At 47.1% G+C, this 22,496-nt stretch overlaps 1 protein-coding gene across 1 annotated transcript; it reads left to right on the forward strand.

The window, feature by feature from the left end:
* The first annotated feature begins 1,281 nt into the window (after positions 1-1,281).
* Positions 1,282-22,342, forward strand: AQP3 (aquaporin 3 (Gill blood group)). Its single transcript, XM_032779847.2, has 6 exons — positions 1,282-1,482; positions 14,357-14,483; positions 15,961-16,098; positions 17,680-17,798; positions 18,710-18,927; positions 19,827-22,342. Exons 1-6 carry the CDS (start codon positions 1,375-1,377, stop codon positions 19,993-19,995), a joined length of 879 nt encoding a protein of 292 aa, XP_032635738.1. The 5' UTR covers positions 1,282-1,374; the 3' UTR covers positions 19,996-22,342.
* The last annotated feature ends 154 nt before the right edge of the window (positions 22,343-22,496 follow it).

Genomic DNA, 22,496 nt, shown 5'->3' on the forward strand with positions numbered 1-22,496 from the left:
AAATGCTGAGAAATCTTTGTGCTGGGTGTGGCTTTATGCAGGGTGTGTTTCTGGGGGAGACGGAAGCAAAGCAGGGGACAATTTTTTCACAAGCAAAATTGGCCAATTCCATTTCTTAGGCCCGGATCCTGCTGTTCAGCTCTGGCTCGGAGCCCCAGTGAAGACAGGGATCCACGTGTAGGGATCATGGGTGGGGCCCTAAGTTGAAATTTTTACTACTTAACTAAGAGAAATGAGGCCTAACTAAGAGCACGTGGCCTAACGAATCTTTCATCCATGCTGTCTCGAAAGCGCTGCCCGGGATGACAGAAAAAGGCGGCTGAGAATAAATAAAAACGGGGACTGATGATTCATTTCAGACAGATTCCATGAAACATGCCAAGATAGTGCTGGTGTAAACCCAGCACACAGCCCTGCATGGAGCACGGGCACTTTCTGGCAGACAGTTTGCTGATTTCATGGTGCCGTGCCACCTATGGGTGGCTCGTGATAACGGATCTGCTCTCTCTCTCTCTTGCTTTCCTAAGACGGGTCCTGCTGAAATGAATGCACGGCCCATGGCGCAGTCCCTTAGCCTTGGGGAGCTGTGTAGGTTATGTAGACGTGCCACACGTTTGGCTATGCGTCCAGACCTGGAGGTTAGAGCGAGGGTTTCGAGTTAGGACCGTTTCTGGGCCCAATTCTCACTCCATTACACCAGTTTGATGCTGGTGTTAGGTACTGAGATCACTGGCCTAAAACCGGAGTGAGGGAGTGGAGAATCAAGGCTTCGTTTCCCATGATTTTATTGCAAGAGCGACTAACAAGCCCCCACACTGCATAGGAGCTTAAGTCACCAAGAAGCTGACAACCTACGAACAGCTCTGGTAGTGCGGAAAACAGAATTCCTTATATTGTCAAGAGTTGAGTCTGCACATGCAAGTTCAGCTGCTATGTTCGTATAGGTGGGTCTTCTTGGCTCATCTGAATTGAGAGTGGGACAGATTCAGCTGTATGTGCTGTTGGAAGAGCATGGAAATACTGCAATCAGGATGTGCAGGTCTCTGCACTGTTTCCCCCCCTCTGCCCCCCGAGTCTCCTTACAGAGCTCCTGACACTCGTGCATCTGCAGCCTGTCTATATGAGTAATAATACGACAAAAAAAAAAAAACCGAGCAAACCACCCCCTCAGTCCTATGCTGAGAACAAAAAGTTGCAGTCAAAGAGAGGGTGGGAGGGGTGTGGTTACTTAGGGGCGGTGTTTCAGGGATATCTCAACTTATTTATGAGCAACCACAGGGCTGCAAGGATCAGAGTTACACACCAGGCTGAAGAGCTGAAAGGTAGCCAGCCACCTCTGTGCCAAAGCAGGGCTAGAAGGAAATCTCAGCTACCATGGGGAGGCAAAAGGAAGTTCTTGCTAGAATTGGAGAGATGCTGAGGATCAGAAACAAACTCGTGAGACAAGCACTGGCCGAGTGCCTGGGGACACTGATTCTGGTGGTAAGTTTGCCTTTTACTACTTAGGATACGGTTGTGTTTTTTTGGAAACCTTTTTATTAAGGCATTGTTGCAATAAAAAGGTTAACATACTACATAGTACGTTGCTTATTCAGGACCAGGTTAATATTCCATGAACTGGCTAAGATTCTGACTTGCTGGCTCGGTACTGTTTAATTGCAGTCATTTGGGTGCAAAGCTAAAGTGATAGGACAAGGAAGTCACATTCATCCCTGGAATTTATACCAGAGATGAAACTGACCAGAGGACTCACAAGGTCTAGAGTAGTAAAACCCTGATGTTCTGTGTGAAATTATGTATGAAAGTTGGTAACCAGTCAGTTTTAGAGTTGCTTCCAATTCAGTGTGATGTATGAATCTTTTGAAGTATTGAAAGATTTCACTTTCTGTACTTATAAGCAGCAGAGTAGACCAAAGAAGGAGGCACATGTGTGAACAGCAAGTGTATTGCTGGGGGGAAATTGCTTTCACGCCTCTATGTATTTCTCTGATCCTGAAACTGCCCGAACTTTAAAAACCTTTAAAGAGCCATCTAAAGGAGAGAAGATACATGAAGGGGAAAGTTCCTCTTCTTGGATTGTTTTTCTTAAAGCATCATTTAAAAAATGTGCTGGTGTTGAAAGTGTTAATAACAGTTCTCAACAGCCTGTCCTGGGATGGAGTGAGAGGGGGAATAGCAGGGCTGTTTTGTGGTTCACTGCAAAATACTAACTGGGATGGCTGAATGCCTGCCTCTGCTTGCCACATGTCTAGGATCGGGGAGCTGTCCCCCGTCATATGTTAATGGTAAATAGACACAAAAGATTCAGTGCTTAGACCCCAGGACAATATGTGCCTTGGTGAAAGGGTTCAAACCCGAGTGCCTAAAGTTGGGAACCTGCATCTATATCTGGGCATTTAAATCACGAAGTGATCTGATACAGGGATGAGAGCTGAGCTCCACCACTGGTATCTAGAGGTATATCTACGGCTCCAGTGCTTCAGCTACACCTCTGTAGTGTAGATCCTTCCTGCCACAGCGAAGTGATCTGGTTAATTCACCTGTCTGAGGGGCAGTACCTAGTTGACAGAATAATTCTTCCATCGACCTGGTTGCATCTACATCAGGCTTAAGTCAGCCTAACTACTGTGCTTAAGGTGAGAAATTTTCCATGTAGTTAGGTCGATCTAATTTCTACGTGTGAACCAGGCCTAATTCCAAAGTAGTTGCTAGTACTCAGCATCTCTGAAAATCAGGACAATGGTTTAAGTGGCTAAATATGGATATAGGTGTCTTGCTCTAGGCATCCAACTTTGAAAGTACTGGCCCTTCCACATATGATAGGTAGGTATATAGATCACACTGCAGACAGCTGTAATTTGTCTAATTTGCTGATATTCTAGTACTGGCCAGTTAATGTTTGTGCATCACTTTGAAGATATGTGATCAGATTCTAATCTCATTTACCAAGGTGTAAATCCTCAGCAATTCCATCAACTTCAGCTGAGCTGCTGTGGATTTATATCAGTTGAGATCAGAATTGGTTCGGAAATTATTCAGTAGCCGGAATAGCTAAGGGTGGTGGCAACTTTGAAAAGCTCTATGCACCTCCAGCCACCTCCCAAAAATGGAAAGACATGGCCTCTTGCATTTTAAAAAGCAACAGGGGCAGAGAGGCGGACGTATCTGCTGTACATCTCGCTGCTCAACAGTAGAATGTTACCCTCTCTAATGGGGATGCCGTGTTTCCCCTAGCATAACTTTTGTATCTGCGGAAAGACCAGCTTTTGCAATAACTACTTGCAACCAAGTGGCCATACTTTGCTTTGAGAGGATTATTTGGAATAAGGATGGGCAGGAGCTGATTGAATGATTGTGCAGGTTCTGGCTGTGAATCACCGGTGCTATTTGGCAGGGGAAGAAAATCAAGCTCATTCCAGCTGCTCAGAGACTGATCCAAAATCCCCTGGCATTTGGGGTGTGTGCATGTGTGTGTGTCTTGGGTTTGGATCAGGCCCCTCCTGTACAACTCCAGGAAAATCCATGTGTTCTTCTAGGGGCTGTAGGTAAAAGTTGGTGAAAGTGGGAAAGGGAACAACCCGAGGCACATCACCTGTTGTGTTTTACTAGCCCTAATGAGCAGAGGAGGCACAGCATTCATGGGTGAGTGGTTTGGACAGAGCTTCTGGAAACGGTTAGCAAAGAAAAGGCAGGATTTAGAGTCAGGCTGGCAGATTCTGAACTCATGCTTACAGGGTTTGTGGAAATGACAAACTTTTTTTTACAACTTCTCTTGGAAATACATCTGCTGAAGACAGATAGCAGGGCACTCTGCCTGTGGGGCTTCACACATGTCATGGATTGCATTGGAATCTGGGGTTAGGAGCCAAGAGCACCTTCCAAAGAGATTCAATGCAGGGAGGCTGCTCTGCTCCACACCCCCCGCTGTTTCCAGCTTCAGTCTCCCCTCACATTGTTAAATGTATTCAGTGGCTGTATTTAATCTCTGGCTGCCAGAGAAGAGGCAGAAAAGGGCCATTTTGAAAGGCTGATTGATGATTCCCTTCTTGCTTTTTTCAGTTTGCTCCCAGTCCCAGATCATCCCCTGTTCTGGGGTCTGGTTAGCCCATATTTTCCTTTCCATGTAAGCCTGGTAGCAGGTGGGGTTGGTTAATGCTGGGAACTGCCTGTGGTCCTTTCCATCCCCAGCTTTGAGCCCACTGGTTACCTTTTTAGTGTGAATACACTTAGACACCTTTCTGAGTCTGGCAGTCTCCACTGGAGGAACAATACTGTCTGGTGGGAGCACAGCCTGGGTAGCTAAATTGCCCTCATGGGAGTCCCAGCAGGCTGACTCTCACCCGGCTGGTGTGTGGAGTGGTGCATGTGATCATGTGTAAGTGAAATATGTTTATTTTTATAGGGTCATTTTTAACCTCCCACAGAGCCCAATCCCAGTGTCTGTTTGCACCCAGAACTTTCATTAACATCAGTGGGGGTTTTGGCTGTGCAAGGGCTGTAGGATCAGGGTCAGAGTTGACCGGATTTGTCCCCATCTCTCCAGGTTCAGTGTACATTAAGGTTAATATTGAGGGTGGGCTTAAGGTTTGCTCCTGCTCTCACTGAGGTCAAACTTCCATTGACTTCAACAGGTGTGGGACTGTGCTTTGGAATGGAAGATTTGTGAGACCCAAAGGCACTGGGCATGGTCCCAGTTTCTCCCCAACAGATCTCTCGCCTTTGGCTGGCACAAAGATCACAGCGCCAAGAGAGGCACCTTACCCTGCAACAAATGTCTCTGTGCATGGCACAAAAACAGCCTACGGGAAGCATGTCAATAAATGTTCCTCCTTCATAGATAATCAGGGAAATCATGCAGCAAAAGAAGCCGAGGAAATTAGCTGAACTTACCTAAAGATTCCAGTCACTGCCATCTCTCTTCTCATTTTAGGAGGGGGCGATTTATGCCCCAGTGCCTCTGCAGTTCAACACATTATTAAGATCTTTTTTTCCTACTTCGTCTTCCTTCTTGCCTGCTCCAAAGCGCCACCTACTGGCAATAGTTGAGCAATGCAAATATCAAACGAATTTCACAAGTCGGTTGTTGTTTGTATTATACTCTGGTTTTTCTTCTTCATTTCGTATAAATCTTTCGCCTTTTACTGTAGCAGCCAATTAAAAAAAATATTCCATCAGCCCAGCTTTTTGCACTTGGCTTAAAATAAAAGGGCTGCAACTGTTACATTGCTACAGAGCTGCTTTGTCTGAAACACTGGGGCTGGCTAAAAGGTCAGACTTTGTATCCTTCCTATCTGGCTGGTATAATAGTTCGGCTCTGTGGTGGATTAGCCGGTTTTCACTGTTGTTTAGACACAAGGAAGGAACAAAGAGCAGTTTTGAATCCAGCTCCCTTGGTCATTCTTCAAACAGGACTGGTCTGATGAAAGACTTTACTGTTACAAATTGGAACTTCATGGTTGTAACTATGCCACATGCCATGGAAACCTGAATTTCATAGTGTGATTGTTGGGATAAAAGTAAAGGAGAATATTCTTCAGTTGTTAGCAGTACAGGGCGTATGAAACATAGTTAAGCTGTTCTGATTCCATCCAGTAGAGGGCAGCAATACTCAGACATACTTGGAAGTTTGCTACACCATATTTGCTTTATCTAGGACTTGGAAAGGCTGGCTTGCTTTCAGTCTTGCTAAGCATGGCCCTTGCATTATGTTAATATTTTACTAGAGTTTAAAAAACTTAAGTGTAAATTCAATCAACTTCGAGCACCAGCAAAACTGTCACGTGCAGGTCATAATACCGCAGTGCTGAAAGAGTGGTCGTAGTGGGCGTGTCTTGTGGGCAAGGAAGTCATTTAAGGAAATGGCAATAACACCACCTTCCCTCTAGTGCCTTCCTTTGAGGATCTCAAAGCACTTCACAAGCCCTAACGAGGCCACCCTCACTCCAGTGGAGTAGGGAGTGTGATTTCCCCATTTTACAGATGGGAGAAATGAGGCACAAATTAACAGCCTGATCCTGTGCCCACTGTACTCAGTGTCTTCCTTCCTTGCTGGAGGATCAGGCCTTAAATGACTTGACCAAGACATCGTGGGAAGTCTGTGGCAGAGCTGGAAATGGAACCCTGGTCTCCTGACCCTTCGTCCTGTGCCTTCACCTTTCTACCACAAATCAGTGGGGAATGGTTGAGCTTGCTTTAGTGGGAAAAAAGTAGCATATACATTCTGCCTTAACAGACTCTTCCAATGCCATTTGTTATAACTTTCTCACATGGGGTGAAATTCACCCCCTGTGCAGGGAGCCAGCCCAAGATCGGTGTACCACATAAACCCCATTTAAGCCCTCTTATCTCTTGAGTTCTTAAGTGGTGCATAAGCCTTGGGCTGCGCCTCTGCACAGGGGGTGAATTCCAACTCTTATGCAGAAAGATCCATTACAAATCTTATTGTTACTGACTCTCCCTCGTCCCCTTCCTCCCTTTTCACTGCGATGGCTGCTGCAATATGGCTCTGAACACATTGAATATAACTGTGCTAGGTAGGTGGCAGACCGACTAGATGATTATAGCCTGAAGAGTATGAATTCAAAGCTATGAACATATATAGATTTGAACTTTAAAAGGAGACAGGTTTAAAGCTGAGCAGGGCCCAAAGCCCTTTGCAGCTTCTACACTGATTCCACCATTGGAGACTGCCACTGCCATGCGGCTCACAGCATTCGGCTAGCATAATAGGCCACTTGAGTTGCTCCCAAAACTCCATGGAGCTCAGCTGCACCAGCACCACCCCTCTGGCTCACTGCTGGAGTGTAGCTGGGACAGCCGTGAAGGAAGCTAAAGGGAGGCTTTGTCGTGGCAGAGCTGGCTCTAACTTTTTTGCTGCCCCAAGCACGGCAGGCAGGCTGCCTTTGGCGGCATACCTGCGGGAGGTCCCCTGTCCCGCGGATTCAGCGTACCCGCAGCCAAATTGCCGCTGAATCCGCGGGACTGGCAGACCTCCCACAGGCAAGCTGCCAAAGGCAGCCTGACTGCCTCCTTTGCAGGGACCGGCAGGGTGCCTCCCACGGCTTGCCGCCCCTGGCACGCACTTGGAGCACTGGTGCTTGGAGCCGCCGCTGCTCAGTGGCTTTCGATCAAGCCGGGGCTTTGCAAAAGAAAAGGGTGAACAGAGCCAGCTGCAGGATGACGGCCCCAGACCCGCCCAGCCTCACCCATTTGGAGGGAGAGTCCCTTGTTTGGGGTCCAGCTTTAACTCTCATTGTGAGTGAGCGTTTACCTCTCATGTGTCAAGTATCAGAGGGGTAGCCGTGTTACTCTGGATCTGTAAAAGCAGCAAAGAATCCTATGGCACCTTATAGACTAACAGACGTAACCACTTCGTCAGATGCATGTAGTGGAAATTTCTAGGGACAGGTATATATATGCAAGCAAGCTAGAGATAACGAGGTTAGTTCAATCAGGGAGGATGAGGCCCTGTTCTAGCAGTTGAGGTGTGAAAACCAAGGGAGGAGAAACTGGTTCTGTAATTGGCAAGCCATTCACAGTCTTTGTTTAATCCTGAGCTGATGGTGTCAAATTTGCAGATGAACTGAAGCTCAGCAGTTTCTCTTTGAAGTCTGGCTGAAGTTTTTTTTTGCTGCAGGATGGCCACCTTGAGGTCTGCTATGGTGTGGCCAGGGAAGTTGAAGTGTTCTCCTACAGGTTTTTGTATATTGCCATTCTGTTAGTCTATAAGGTGCCACAGGATTCTTTGCTGCTTTAACTCTCATGTGCTGCACGGAGCTGCTGAAAATCTCCCTCCTTCAACCTGTCATCGCAGCTCAAGAGTTTTCAACAGCCTTATTCAGGCAGCTTGGCTGCAACCCGATCCGAATCTCCTTTCCATTCATTGGTGCAATCGGGCTAAATTTACACAAGGTTCATTGCCTAATCCCTGCTCTCTTTGTCTGCTGAAGAGAACAGTTGTTACTCAGACGATAACACTGGGTCGGGTTGTGCCAATGCTACAAAGTCTTCCCAGATTAATCCAGGGATCAGGGCCATGTAAATTCAAGAGCAAATACGTTCAGGTCAAATACATTCCATGCTATGCTCTGATGAAGTGGGTTCTAGCCCATGAAAGCTTATGCTCAAATAAATCTGTTAGTCTCTAAGGTGCCACAAGGACTCCTGTTCTTTTTTCAGGTCTTTCGTGGCTCCTTTGAAGATGCCAAAAGGAGCCACTAGGCAAGGAAAGGTTAATCAGAGAGCCGTTGTGCAGAAGAATGCCGGTGATTATCCCTTCTTGATTGTGCAAACAGAGTCACTCTTCTCCAGAGCTGTTTAGAAACCCATTGGTTATGTAATCTCTCCAGTATTATTTACCCATTTCTGTTTCCTGCCAAAGTCTTGTACTACCTTAGTCAGTTCCAGACCTTTCCAATCTCAGGCCTTGTCTTCTCTGCTAAGAAGGGTGTGGGTTTTTTTTTATTATCTCAGGGCAGGTCTACATTACTGCGTATATCAATATAAAGTACGTTGCGCAGGGGTGTGAAAAAGCCACCCCGCCAGCGATGCAAGTTACACTGACCTGCGTCAGTGTAGACCAAAGGTGGGCAAACTATGGCCCGTGGGCCACATCCGGCCAGCAGGACCGTCCTGCCAGGCCCCTGAGCAACTGGCCCGTGAGGTTAGTCCCCGGCCCCTCCCCTGCTGTTCCCCCTCTCCCGCAGCCTCAGCTCACTCGCCCTGCCGCCAGCGCAATGCTCTGGGTGGTGGGGCTGTGAGCTCCTGGGGCAGCGCAGCTGCAGAGGCGGCCTGACCCGGTCTCTGTGGTGTGCGGTGGAGGCGGCAGCATTGCCCAGCTCCAGCTAGGTGGTGCGGCTGTAGCACTGCCAGCCACTGGTGCTCTAGGCAGCGTGGTAAGAGGGCAGGGAGCAGGGGGGGTTGGATAGAGGGCAGGGGAGTTTGGGGTGGTGGTCAGGAGGCGAGGATGTGGATAGGGGTTTGGGGGGAACAGGGGATTGAATGGGGGCAGGGGTCCTGGACGAGCTGTCCGAAAGAAGGGGGAGTTGGATGGGGCAGTCAGAGGAAAGGGAGAAGGGATGGTTGAATGGGGCAGGGGTCCTGAGGGGACCATCAGGAATGAGAGGAGGGGTTGGATGGGGTGGTCTGGGGACAGGGAGTGAGGGTGCGTGGATGGGTCAGGGGTTGTTGAGGGGGCTGTCAGGGAACAAGGGGGGTTGGATGGGGCGGTCTGGGGACAGGGAGTGAGGGTGTGTGGATGGGTCAGGGGTTGTTGAGGGGGCTGTCAGGGAACAAGGGGGGTTGGATGGGGCAGGAGTCCTGGGGGTGGGCAGATAGGAGGTGGGGGCCAGGCCACGACTCCCTCCCCTAACCAGCCTTCCATACAATTTACAAAACCCGATGTGGCCCTTAGGCCAAAAAGTTTGCCCGTCCGTAGTGCGGCCAGTATAGGACTGGGCAGTATTCCTCCCTCAAGTGCTGCAGCTGCTGCTTTGGATCCCCCTAGTGGTACATCGCCTTTGGGGCTCAGGTACCGCGGTGATGAGTGCCCTGTCAGGGTCTAATCCAAAGCCCTTTGAAATCAGTGCGGAGAGATTCTCATTGACTTCAGCAGGTGTGGAACCAGTCCCTACGTAGACACATACACAGAATCATAGAAATGTTGGGCTGGAAGGGACCTTCTCCAAGTCCAGCCCCCTGCCCGGAGGCAGGACAAAGTAAACCTAGTTCATCCCTGAGAGTGGCAGGTGTTTGTCCAACCTGTTCTTATAAATCTCCAGTGGTGGGGATTCCACAGTCTCCCTGGGAAGCCTGTTCCAGAGCTTAACTACCCTTGTCATTAGGAATTTTTTCCTAATGTCCAACCTAAATCTCCTTTGCTGCAGATTAAGACCATTCCTTCTTGTCCTACCTTCAGTGGACACAGAGAACAACAGGAGTCCTTGCGGCACCTTAGAGACTAACAAATTTATCTGAGCATAAGCTTTCGTGGGCTACAGCCCACTTCATCGGACGCATAGAATGGAACATATAGTGAGGACATATATATATATATACACACATACAGAGAACATGAAAAGGTGGGAGTTGTCCTACCAACACTAAGAGACTAATTAATTAAGAGAAAACACTTTTGTAGTGATAATCAAGATAGCCCATTCCAGACAGTTTGACAAGAGGTGTGAGAATACTTACCATGGGGAAATAGATTCAATGTGTTAATGACAATTGATCACTGTCCTCTTTATAACAGCCCTTAATAAATTTGAAGACAGTTATCAGGTCCCCTCCATCAGTTTCCTTTTCTCAAGACTAAACATGCCCTGTTGTTTTAACCTTTCCTGACAGATCAGGTTTTCTAAACTTTTGACTGTTTTTTGTTGCTCTCCGATTTGTCCACAACTTTCCTAAAGTGTGTTGCCCAGAATTGGACACAATACTTTGCCTGACCAGTCAAATGCATAGATTTAACTTAATATATACCCGTGGGAGTAATGTTAATACTTCATAGTGAAGTTGTTTCATACATTTTATTAATACTCCTAAAATAATCATTGAAATCGTCCCGCGGAGCATAAGGGACCTGAAATACAACAGCAGATCATGTGAGAGTGCGTGATGCAAACCTTGATACCGGAGCTTTTTATTTCGATGGTGTGTGTGACATTTTATTGGTAACATGAAAATGCTGGAGCTGGGGTAGCTAGTTAACGTCAACAGAGCAGGGTTTCAGCTTCTCCATATTTCACACACATCATCCCTAGCAGCAAGTTCCCAAGGAAAACATCTCACCGTGGCCCTAGTGAATTGCATTTAGAGCCTTGTCAATGTGGCTAGACTCCAGTGATGCTAGACTGAGCCCAGACATCTGTACAGCCAGCCTGAGGGTCTAGTGGCTGTGTGGCCATACGCACAGTAAACTGCATGACAACAGAGCAGCCATGGCGAGTGCGATTTGAAATGCTTCCTAGGGTCGAATGCAACTGATAGAAAGGTGTGTGTGTGCGGTGTGAGTGTGTCTTGCGGAAGCCACTGGGATCAAGGTTTGGCTTGGTTTGCTGGGGCCCAATAAAAATACAAACATGCACATCACAAGCAGAATTTGGCCTTAAATGCCAGCCTGCCTGCCTCTCTTCTGTGCTTGCAGGGCCAGATTTTCTCAGTGGCAGATTAGCCATTAGGCTAATGGGGACCGTGCTCAAGGTCTCCGGCCAATTGGAGGGCCCCAAAAGAATGGGCGTCCCCATGCTCTGACCCACTCAGCTGCCCATCTGGTGCTCCTGCCAGGGAGTGGGGGCAGGAAAGCTCCCCAGCAGGCGAGGCGGGGGGCGGGGGGAAGCTGGGACTGCAGTCAGAAGGGGTGGGGAGGGGCCCCCACTTGCTCTGGCCCAGGGCACAACAAAAGCTTAATCTGCCTCTGATTGCGTTACACCAGTTTTACCCCATTGGCCCCCTAATGGAGTGGATTGTCCCACACACAAGGGCTCACCAGACTTTGGAGCACTCAGGCAGAGGTGCCATGTGGCATCTTGCCTGACCGGTAGGCGCTGCTCAGGACAAGCCAGGAGTTTTTCACCATTCATGGGGAAAATGAGTATTAAAATCTCATCCACTGGCAAATTCGGAATTTATCCAGGCTGAGATCAAAGGGCTTAGTGGGAAATGTGGGGTAATTTTACACTATGGTTTTCTGCAACCTAAATGTATGTAGATTACTATCAAACCCCATCAATTTGCAGGACGGCCAGGTCCTTGAGCATGAGGAAAATAAATATTTGCCTAAGAAAATAACCCTGAATAAACTAAAAGAAAGAAGACACACTCTAGACATTACAGCTTTGTCTGCCCTCAATCCACTCCCTGTGCGTGGCCAGACACGGCAGTTGAAGGGACCACCTGAGAGAGGAGCACAACAAGAAGCTACAGTAGCAACCGAACCTTCAACTAACATTACCTTGGAAGTGATTTACGGGGCAGAAAGGAAAGGGAAGAACTTCCCATTAGCTCACTAGCTAGTAATTGTTGGCTTCATAACACACGTTGGATTTCACCCTCGGTGCTCCACTGAGCGCAGGCTGGAAAGGCCTGCGCAGGAATGGGAATCAGGATGCTTGAGGTCTGTTTCTAGCTTTGCCACAGCCTCCTCCATCCCTGCTTCCCCAGCTGTAAAGTCCGGGTAATAGTTCTTCCCCTTCTGCCTAGGGCCTGTAGATCTCTTTGAGACCTTAGATGACAGTCATTCATCAAAGGGCAAAATATTGGAACATGTCTGGGGTCACTTAGCTGGGGCTTCACAGCTGCAATTCTGCTGCTCACTCAGTATTTGGTGGGGTTGGTACTCAGAGCCTCCCGGTCCCAAAGCACAATGCGCTAAAGGAGAACCGCTGCGAGCAGTGCGGGGCCTATGATGTGCAGATGAGGAGATCTCATTCCATCCAGTAGAGGGTGCTCTGCATCCACCCTAGTCAGTTCACACAGTGCCATTGAAGGTTCCTTTGTTGTTTTCCTTATCTGTAACCTGAGTCCGTGTGGGTGGAGACCTGGGCTCTTTAGTTCAGAGGGACTTAGGTGTGGGAAGTTCATCTAGTGAATCAACCTGCAGTCTATCTGACCATTCCAATCTCTGCCCAGGAGATAGCAGGGCACGGTGTTTATTTTATTACTCTTTCATCAGCTGTCAATTGTATGGGAGAAGAGAGGTTACATGGGTTGGATTCTGGGTCTGATACCTTGCTCCCAGGGCTGGCAGCCGGCTGCATCCTTCAGCTCTAACGGGGAAGAGCCATATGTCACTAGTAATGGAAGAGGCTTCAGGCCCCGGCTCTGAGCATCCCTGAACTTTAGGAGGAAGTCAGGATACAAGCTCTGGGTCCTCTGTGTAATTATAAGGAGGCAGTCCAACACAGCTGCAGAGCCTGATGCTGAGCAGAGCTCATGTTCTGCAGTGTAAATCAGGAATAACTCCACTGAAGCCCTTGGAGATACACCGGAGATCAGGATCTCCCCCCGTGGGTTAAATACAAGCTAATGATTCAGACACCAGCTATAATCTGAAATGGGCTGGATTGTTAGCGAGGTGGAGTGAGACGAGGAGGAGAGAGAGCATTTTAACTCTTGGACATGGGCCGGAAATGAGGGATTGACCGGAGCAAACATCCTTGGGCTGCAGCTTGCTTCCTCCCTTCACTGCATGCAAACAGCCCTTATCACCCTGCGCAAATAACCGCCCGCTCACCAAATACTTTCCAGTCTCCAGCCCTCCGAAGGAAGAGGCGAGGCACAGCGCCTCTCACAATGCCAGAGACAAGGTGTAATTTACATGGTGCCTGGACTGAAACGTTTAATGTCTGTGGTTGTCTTAGTCAGGTTTGTGTTACATGCAGCATGAAGCCCCCTAAGCAGGTTTGCAGGCTGTAATCAAGCGTTTGAGCTGCTGTGTAAATCCTAGCACCAGCTGATGGTGGACAGTGTTCTTACATCATCCAAGCTTTGCCTTGCTGACAGCTGCAGACCAGCACCTGTGCTGCTGGGAACTCCTTATATCAAGGGTATTGTCCTTACAATGTTTTCCAGCCATGTATAGTCATCTCTGCAAATGCCAGCAAAGTACGAACTGATCCTGTTTCCAGTCCAGATCCTAAACTTCCACTGATTTCAGTTCCATATAAAGAGAGACAGCAGGCTGGGGACAGTAGGTTTAAATGCATCATATAGTGTCCCTAGGTGTGGTAGGCAAGGGAGAAAAGAGATATGCAATGCAGAATGGTTGAAAGTTGGAGGTCTCTGGGGGAAGATTTTGATGGTTTTATTAAAGGGAGAGTTCGGATAAGTAGGAGGCCAAGAGGAGAGATGCATCTTGAGATGGGAGGCTTTGGGAAGGGTTAAGGAATCAGCTAGGTACAGATAATCAGGAAAGGGAGTTGGTGAAGGCAGCCTTGAGGAAGGATGTACCAACTACTGTGAAGAAACAAGGAGAAGTGGAGAAAGAAAAGAGTCTGGTGTTTTAAGAGACCAGGGAATTGGCTAGAGGCAGCAGAGAGGGGTTTGGAGAAGACTGGCAAGCCTATGGAGGATCTTGAAGACCAGAAGGGAGAGTATTTTGTAGGCTTCAGAAGATGGAGGTGCTCAAGTCCCTAGCAAATTCATGACCCTGCTCCCTGGCATTTTCCACCCAAGCCAGCATGTTTCCCTGCAGCCTTTCCCGTTTTGTACTGCAGCACAAACGCACATAGTGGAGTTGGTCATGGACTTGGGCTGGAGAACTCCAGTGGAAAGCATTCAGGAGTCGTTGGCCAGTTTCTCGCTCCTGAAAGAAAACCCACTGGGCCAGTTTTGATCAGTTCTTTTCTTCTTTCAGTTGTTTGGCTGTGGCTCGGTCGCTCAGATCGTGCTCAGTAGAGGAACCCACGGAGGCTTCTTGACTGTGAACCTGGCCTTCGGCTTTGCTGTTACCCTTGGAATTCTGATAGCAGGGCAAGTGTCTGGTACGTGGCTTCCACTTCACGGCTTTGCTGAAAACCTAGAGGTCCCTCTTGCTCTAAGCTGCCGGCCATGCGCAGTTGGGGATCCAAAAGTCAAAGAGCATTGCTTCATAGTTAGGGCCCTACCATATTCACGGTCCATTTTAGTCAATTTCATGGGTATAGGATTTTGAAAATTATAAATTTCATGATTTCAGCTATTTAAATCTGACATTTCACAGTGTTGTAACTGTAGGGGTCATGACCCAGAAAGGAACTGTGGAGGAATCACAGGGTTACTGTAGCGGGGGTTGCGATACTGCTACCCTTACTTCTGCACTGCTGCAGGTGGTGGCACTGCCTTCAGAGTTGGGCAGCTGGAGAGGGAGCCCAGCTCTGAAGGCAGCACTGTTGCCAGATATCGTCACCTTTACTACTGCACTGCTGCCAGCTGGAGAGAGAGCCCAGCTCTGAAGGCAGCAGTGCAGAAATAATGGTGGTATGGTATGATATTGACACCCTTACTTCTGCGCTTCTGCTGGCGGATCACTGCTTTCAGAGCTGGTGTCCGGCCAACAGCCGCCGCTCTCCAGCCGCTCCGCTTTGAAGGCAGCGCAGAATGATGGCAATACTGTAACCCCCCTAAAATAACCTTGTGACCCCCCCAACTCCCTTTTGGGCAGGACTGAGAAACTCTGGTCTCCCATTTTAAATGTATAATATAGTATAGGGTAAAAGCACACAAAAGACCAGATTTCACGGTCCGTGACGCTTTTTCATGGCTGTGAATTTGGTAGGGCCCTACTCATAGTTAATAACATAGTTTCGTCTCTGCATGCCTGCAGCCGACGAACCCACACTGAGGAGAGAATAGAACCCTTTGTTGGTCATTTGTTTCTCAATACTTCTTGCTCTTTGCAACTGTCGACCACCCTCTTGCTGAATGCCTGCTTCTGGCACAGGAGAACCAATGTGAGTGGACACGACTATCACTGTTGGAAGTCAATGGCATAGACAGATAGCTAGATAGATTTAGAGAGAGCAACTCATTCTTGCTGAGAGCCTCACTGGGTCATAGAAATTAGAGATGGAAAAAGGCCTATTGGACCATCGAATCCTTTCCCCAGTCCCGTTCCCTGCAGTACACGCTCAAAGGCTTTATCCAGTGCGTTTCCCTAAAGACCAGGTATTGCCTAGCTCTGGGCACTTGGATTAACCTAGCGCTTCCAATGAACAGGGCCACATATCTGGCCTGGTTTTCAGCGGCTGCCCCTCCTTCAAGGATTTCAGTGGGGCTTAGAATGAGTATGGGCCTGTGCTGCTGTTCTGATGGGTGAATTTGATCCGGAGGGTGTTGTCATACACACAGTCCCAGAGTGCGCCAGCAGCTGTGCTTTTTGCATGAATGCAGGCGCGTCTTTCTGAACGTGTTGGTCCCTTTCCATGTATTCTGGGGCCAGATCCTGAACCCAGAATGCACTAACGAGAAACTCTTTCCCAGGTGGCCACTTGAATCCTGCTGTAACTTTTGCTCTGTGCCTCATGGCCCGGGAGCCGTGGATTAAGCTGCCTATTTACATCCTGGCACAAACCCTCGGTGCTTTCCTAGGAGCGGGCATCGTCTTTGGCTTGTACTTTGGTAAGTGAACAAACCATTTGGCTTTTATGCTATCCCTCCTCACTCTGTTCTGTTGTGCTGTTAAAAATATCTTCCTCGTCCAAACTGGAGCATTTTCCTGCAGTTGGGCTGACGGCCATCCTAGTATCTCTGGGCTTTTCCAGGGTGATCTCGCATTCAAAGCTCCCAAAATCAATCGCAGGTCCCCATGTAATGTCTTCACGATATGTGCTTAAGCAACAACATTGTGACAGTTGGCTTTATCCCATCAAGGAAATTCTATTCGGAGCCCTCCCATGCCTGGTATTTTTGTGTCTCCTGATTGGTAGCCCCTGGGGCGACACTCAATTAACTCCTCTTGTTTTACACAGCCAAGAAAAAGAACAAATAAGGATTAACATCGAGGCAACAGTTAACTCCATTATCTAACAAAGTGCAAACAATCAGTAACTAACAGCGTTTGTGATCCAGCTTTCCTGATTGAATGAGCTAGTTAGGGCTTGTCTACATGGAAGCACGGTGAAGTCCACAAGAGTGTGAACGGAAGACCATGCTAATGTGTTGCCCCCTAACTGACCCAGGTAGACCTTGCTGGCATGAACTAAAAGGCACCAGTTCACGTTAACGTAGACCCATTTGAGGGACTACATCAATGCAATCTAGGTACCCTTCAGCTCACGTCAGCAGGGCTTACAGGAGATAATTCAAGCACGACCCAACAGGGAGCTCTGCAATTCACATCCCCATAGACCGCAACGTGCTGCCCTGCAGACAAGCCCCTCTTGGGTGCGACAGTTAAGGCCAGTTGGTTGCTAGGCTCTATTACTAACTGTTGTGTGTTTTATACCTCTAGCTGCTGTTGTTTAAAATTAGGAAAACATTCTCAATAATCAATTGTTAATTAAATAGTCAATTTTATTAAAGATCAGTGACAACTCCTTGAACCAGACTTTGGCCTCAGATACACATCCCCTTCAAGTCAATGGGACTTGCGCATGCGTACCTGAGCAGAGGCTCCGGCTCATTATCATTTCTAGATTCAGAGCATTGCCCACTGCCGTAACAGTCATAGAGTTCAAGGCCAGAAAGGACCCCAGATCATCCATTCTCACCTCCTGTGTATCACAGGCCACCAACACCACCCACCCTGCTACCCACATACCAAACCCAACAATGAGAATGAGACCAACCTGTTACAGCCCTCAGGAGACTAAATGACCCAGTGTCACAGTCAGACAACAGGAAAGACTGAGGTCAACGTTAAGTGTTACTAAATTATGGGACATGATTATTCATCCTATAGCAGGTGCTGAGCCTGTGAAGTCTGCACAGGATGTTGAAGAAGTCATAGGGCCCCCAGTAACCAACAGCTGCTAAGTAACCGTGTCTCCTGAGTGTCAGTTGGCTGTGTTGCAGCTAGTTGTATGGTGCTCAGTAATGTGCATGATGGACAAATATTGTGATTCTCTATTGTAATATTCATAGGTTTTAAGTCCAGAAGACTTGTTAGGCTTTCCAAATAACACCCGCTGCCCCGGATTCTGCTGTGTTGTTGAACAATCAGGCGATGAATGACTGACCCAATCCTGTTTTCCATTCTAGATGCCATATGGGCTTTTGGCAATAACCAGTTGTTTGTAGTGGGACAGAATGGCACCGCTGGCATTTTTGCCACATACCCATCTAAGCATCTGGATGTAGTGAATGGATTCTTTGACCAGGTAAGAGAGTTGGGGGTGCTGGTAAGAGACCTTGCAGGACAATCCTTGGCCTCTCACTCAATTTCAAGAGGAACAATGCTGCGTTTCCTGGGACTTAGATCAGTGATATTCACCAGTCGAGACCCAATAATCCACTGGTCAGCATGAGGATCAGAGTGCTGGGGTGTGCCTGGGTACAGGAGGATATAGGTGGCCAGAGTGCGGTCTGCACATGGAAACAGACTAAAATTTGGCCAGGACACCAGGGCTAAGACCCCTACTCTAGTAAAATGTGCCCAAGGATCTGTAATGATCACATGGGGGCAGAACCCTGGTTTTATTTCTCTTCAGAAAAGTGGCATCTTCCGACACATAGTGCCACTAAACACCATGCTGGGGCACACCTACAGAAGGAAGAGTAATAGTAGCATGAGGGGAACCATGGATCTCTGTGGTACCTTGGTCTCCTTCTAAGTGTCAACTCTGACTGATCTTGTTTAGCTTGTGAGATCCTAACCAGAGCTGGTATCACTGCAGGCTGTTAGAGGACTATTTAATGTCCTCCTTGTGGTGCAGTTTCTCCTGCTGATGCTGCTAAGAATGCATCCTTAGACTCATGGGAACTCAAAGACCCAGCTCTCTACTCCTAAGAAGCTTTACTGAGAAAGAGATGTTCTCTGCTCCAAATGTTTCCATGAGGCTATTGCTAAGGGTGGGTGCTTTTCTGGATATGTTCCCTTTGCCATAGTATTCCCCACTTCGTATTCCCTTTGGTGTTCCCTGTGTTTAATGAGATCACATCCTTCACTATCCCTGTTCATCACTCCAGAGGATAAGTTCTAAACATTCAGCATTCCACCCAGTAGCTAGGTGACTTTGTTAAAAGACTGATCAAACCTCAATCATGTCTCTCTCCCTCCTTTTCCTGCTAGTTCATTGGCACGGCATCCTTGATCGTTTGCGTCTTGGCTATTGTGGATCCCTACAACAACCCTATCCCCCGGGGCCTAGAGGCTTTCACTGTTGGCTTTGTGGTCCTGGTTATTGGGACATCCATGGGCTTCAACTCTGGATACGCCGTCAACCCAGCCAGGGACTTTGGGCCTCGTCTTTTCACCTCCATTGCTGGCTGGGGCACGGAAGTGTTCTCGTAAGTGTTTTCTCCACGGAGCGCGGGTTACTCAGATCTGATGGGATCAAGGCACATGGTGGCCAAAAAGTAACTCACCCAAGCACTTCTGGAAGTGACTATTAGAAAAGGAGAGGGAGGATAGCTCAGTGGTTTGAGTCTTGGCTTGCAAAACTCAAGGTTGTAAGCTCGATCCTTGAGGGAGCCATTTAGGGATCTCAGGTAAAAATCTGTCTGGGGACTAGTCCTACCTTGAACAGGGTGTTGGACATTCTATCTCCTTAAGATCTTACTGCCAAGCCTTTTAAAAAAAGAGACACCTAAGCAGTCTCTGCATTTTGAGGCATCTTTGGGATCACGTTAACATTTCTAAAAGGCATTAATCTCCTTTCCTGAACAATGAGAAACAGCCAGACCAGAGCCCTTTCCGCAGATCAGAGCTTATGCCCTGGTGTTGCTATCAAGCAGTGGGCCTAGGAGCAAGCAGGGGAAGGGCAGCCATTCCCTGAACATAAGATCATTTGGAGACTTTCCTGGCTATTGCCAAATGGAAGCGATGGGGAAATAACAGGGGCAGGGGAAAGTCCTCTCCCTACTGATGTGGGTGGGACAGCACTGACAGCTCTCTTAAAAGGCTGTATTCATGCTCATGCTTAGGAAGTCACTGTTCTCTGATAGGGTGATAGCAAAGCCAGAGAGAGCCCCAGTTCTCTGGGTCAGTCAAGCTCAGGGGTGAACATTTTCTAAAGTGCCTAGATGACTTAGGCACCTACATCCCATTTTCATAAGGACCTCAGGCACTTAGGAGCCTACATCTGATGGAAAGTCATTGGAAATATTCAAAGATGCCCAGGGTTTGGGTAATTCTGGTTGATGTCCTGCTACCCATTCCTCATCTCTCATTTTCTTGCGTCTTTCAGTACCGGCAAGCAGTGGTGGTGGGTCCCAATCGTGGCCCCTTTCCTTGGGGCAGTTGCTGGAGTGCTGGTTTACCAGCTGATGATTGGATGCCACGATGAGCCGTCTCCACCATCCACTGAGCAGGAAAATGTCAGGTTGGCCAACGTGAAGCATAAGGAAAGGGTCTGAGGAGGCTGGCAGATATGGACACTTTTCACAGGACTGCAGAAACCAAAGAAGAGAAGGAGAAGAAGGGAAAAGATTCAAGAACAACAAGAGACTCCATTTCTTGAGATATTCTGTCCTAGTTTCTTTGTACACCCTGATGCGTTTGCTTTAGAAATTTGCCCATGAGCCTTTGCCAAAGGCACCATATAGTCTCATCTTGGTAAAGGGGGGGTTGGCAGTGCAGTCATCGTTAGAGTGCTGACTTGACTCAGGCAACCTGAGTTCTAATCAGGCTCTGCTACTGGCTTACTGCGTGACCTTGGGCAAATCACTTCACCTCTCTAAGCTTGTTTCTCCATCGGCAGTGTAGGGATGACGAGACCTCCTCACACGCACCTTTATAAAGGGCTGAGAGATCAACGAATGAAAATATCTAAATTTATAAATAAAGAGAAGCAGGCGGTTGCTGTTGAATTAATTCCTGGTGCAACTCCAGTGAGGTCAATGGTGTTACACTAGGGACGACCGTAGCCCATTAAATCTGTAGTGCATGCCATTAATATCATAGCATTAAGATCCACATCAATCAGGCTTTGCCTAGGTATAACGTCACAATAGAGAGAAAGCAACAATGCACTGGACTTTAATTTTGTATAAGGACAAAATCTTTACGAGCCCACTTCACATGGATATTTGATCCTCAGCATTCACTGAGTCATTGAAGACAAGATTTAGGAAAACACTAATCCACCAGAAGCTTGCCTGGGAAAGCTGCCTTTCTGAATGCATTAGCGATTCTTACGCATTAGAGAGGCTTATACAGGATTCCAAGCTTATAGTCATGTTTAATTGAAAACATGGTGCTTGACTCTCAATAAGGCTGTGTTTGTTCATGTAAATTTCACATTAGCTTTATGTACATAATGCCAGGACAGGGAAGAGTTAATTCAAGAGTGACATAAGCAGCTGTCTATTCACTGACCTGCTTTCTGATAGTATCATTGCATTTTCAAAGTACAATCATGTTGGCAGAGAAATTCCAACTCCCATGTTATTAGATCATTTTTGATACCCATGGCACCACGTTGTGAGAGCATCTCAATTCTCATGGTGCCACATTGTAGCTCCATTACTCATGGCATCATATTATTCGATTGTCTCTGAGATCCATGATGCCATCTTGGCAGAGAATCTCTGTTTCCCATTGTGCCATTCTATGTGACCCTCTTTGATATCAGTGATGGCATAATGTCACTCTCTGATTCCCAAGGCATCATATTATTAGAGACCCCTTTGATAACTGTTCCTTTAATGCATGAATTCCTTTTAATATGTTTCTCATATGCAGTACCTATTTACAGTCGGTAAAACTTTGCATTCTTTCGTGCTTTTTTTGTGTGTCAATATTGAGATTGTAAAATGACTGTGTCAATTTTATTGTGTTTATTTTTAAACCATTTCCAGTAAACTTTGACACTTAGAAAGGCATCAGTGACAATAACATGCCTGTCAGAGTGCTCTCACCCCCTTTCGTCTCATGAGAATCTATAAAAGGAAAGGGAAATCTACCTTTACTGGGCACAGTAGCTGAGTGCTACCTTCATGCTGTATTTCTTTCCTTCTGAATTGTACTTTAGGGTGCTAAGGTGAGGTTATGCAAAGATCAGGGATATGGGAAGGACCTCTTGCAGATGTAAAATCATGCACCTACTCTTGTCAATACAAAAAACAAGAAGCCAGCCCATAGAGTGCACTGTGAATTGGTAATAGATTTGCTAAAAGACAAGGAAAAGCACAGGATGCGATGAACCCAGGCTGGCTTTGAACATCCTTCAGAAATGAACAGCATCATGTTCTTGCTTATATCAGAGGAGCAGTCATAGTAGAGGAAATAAACAGAGCTTTCTTTGAATCTTAGCTCAATTCAGTCTAATTTGGAAGAGATTAACCCTATTCTAGGTGCATATGCAGATTCAAGGTCAAGAGATGTGTGTTCCATGTGCAACAAAGATTCGTATGGCAACCCTATAAGGACGGCAGATTAGAGAATATTTTAAGCCACACAAAATCTTTGTACATGGTTTTAGAACTAAAAAAAGAACAGGAGTACTTGTGGCACCTTAGAGACTAAGTCGTAATGTTACATTCAGATGGCACCTTCAAGGGCAGCTGGCATTCCTATCAAGTTATAGTCCTGTTTGCACTCACATTAGATACCTGGAAAGAAAATAGTTGTGAAAGCTATTCTTTGAGTTTGTGCGTTACTGTTAAAAATAGAGTCCTCTTTCCTTCTTTCATACTTCGATGTCAAAACAATGAGTTCTTTTGAAGATACCTCTTCTCCACTTTGTTCAACTGTAAATGTCCTCGTAAGCTTTTGTAATAAATTTATTTTGAAATAAGAACAAAATCTACTATTATAAAACACACTTTTTTTTTTTTTAACAGTGAGGATAATTACTGAAACAGATTGTCAATAGTTGTGGTGGATTCTCCATCATTTGGAGTCTTAGGTCTGGTCT

This window comes from Chelonoidis abingdonii, chromosome 6 (assembly GCF_003597395.2).
Source record: "Chelonoidis abingdonii isolate Lonesome George chromosome 6, CheloAbing_2.0, whole genome shotgun sequence".
Classification (NCBI taxonomy): Eukaryota; Metazoa; Chordata; order Testudines; family Testudinidae; genus Chelonoidis; species Chelonoidis abingdonii.

Excerpts from the sequence above, each read along its gene's own strand:
- AQP3 (XM_032779847.2), top strand. The coding sequence starts at position 1,375 with ATGGGGAGGCAAAAGGAAGTTCTTGCTAGAATTGGAGAGATGCTGAGG. Across the intron at positions 1,483-14,356 it reads TGGGGACACTGATTCTGGTG|TTGTTTGGCTGTGGCTCGGT; the intron begins GTAAGTTTGCCT and ends TTCTTCTTTCAG. Across the intron at positions 14,484-15,960 it reads GATAGCAGGGCAAGTGTCTG|GTGGCCACTTGAATCCTGCT; the intron begins GTACGTGGCTTC and ends ACTCTTTCCCAG.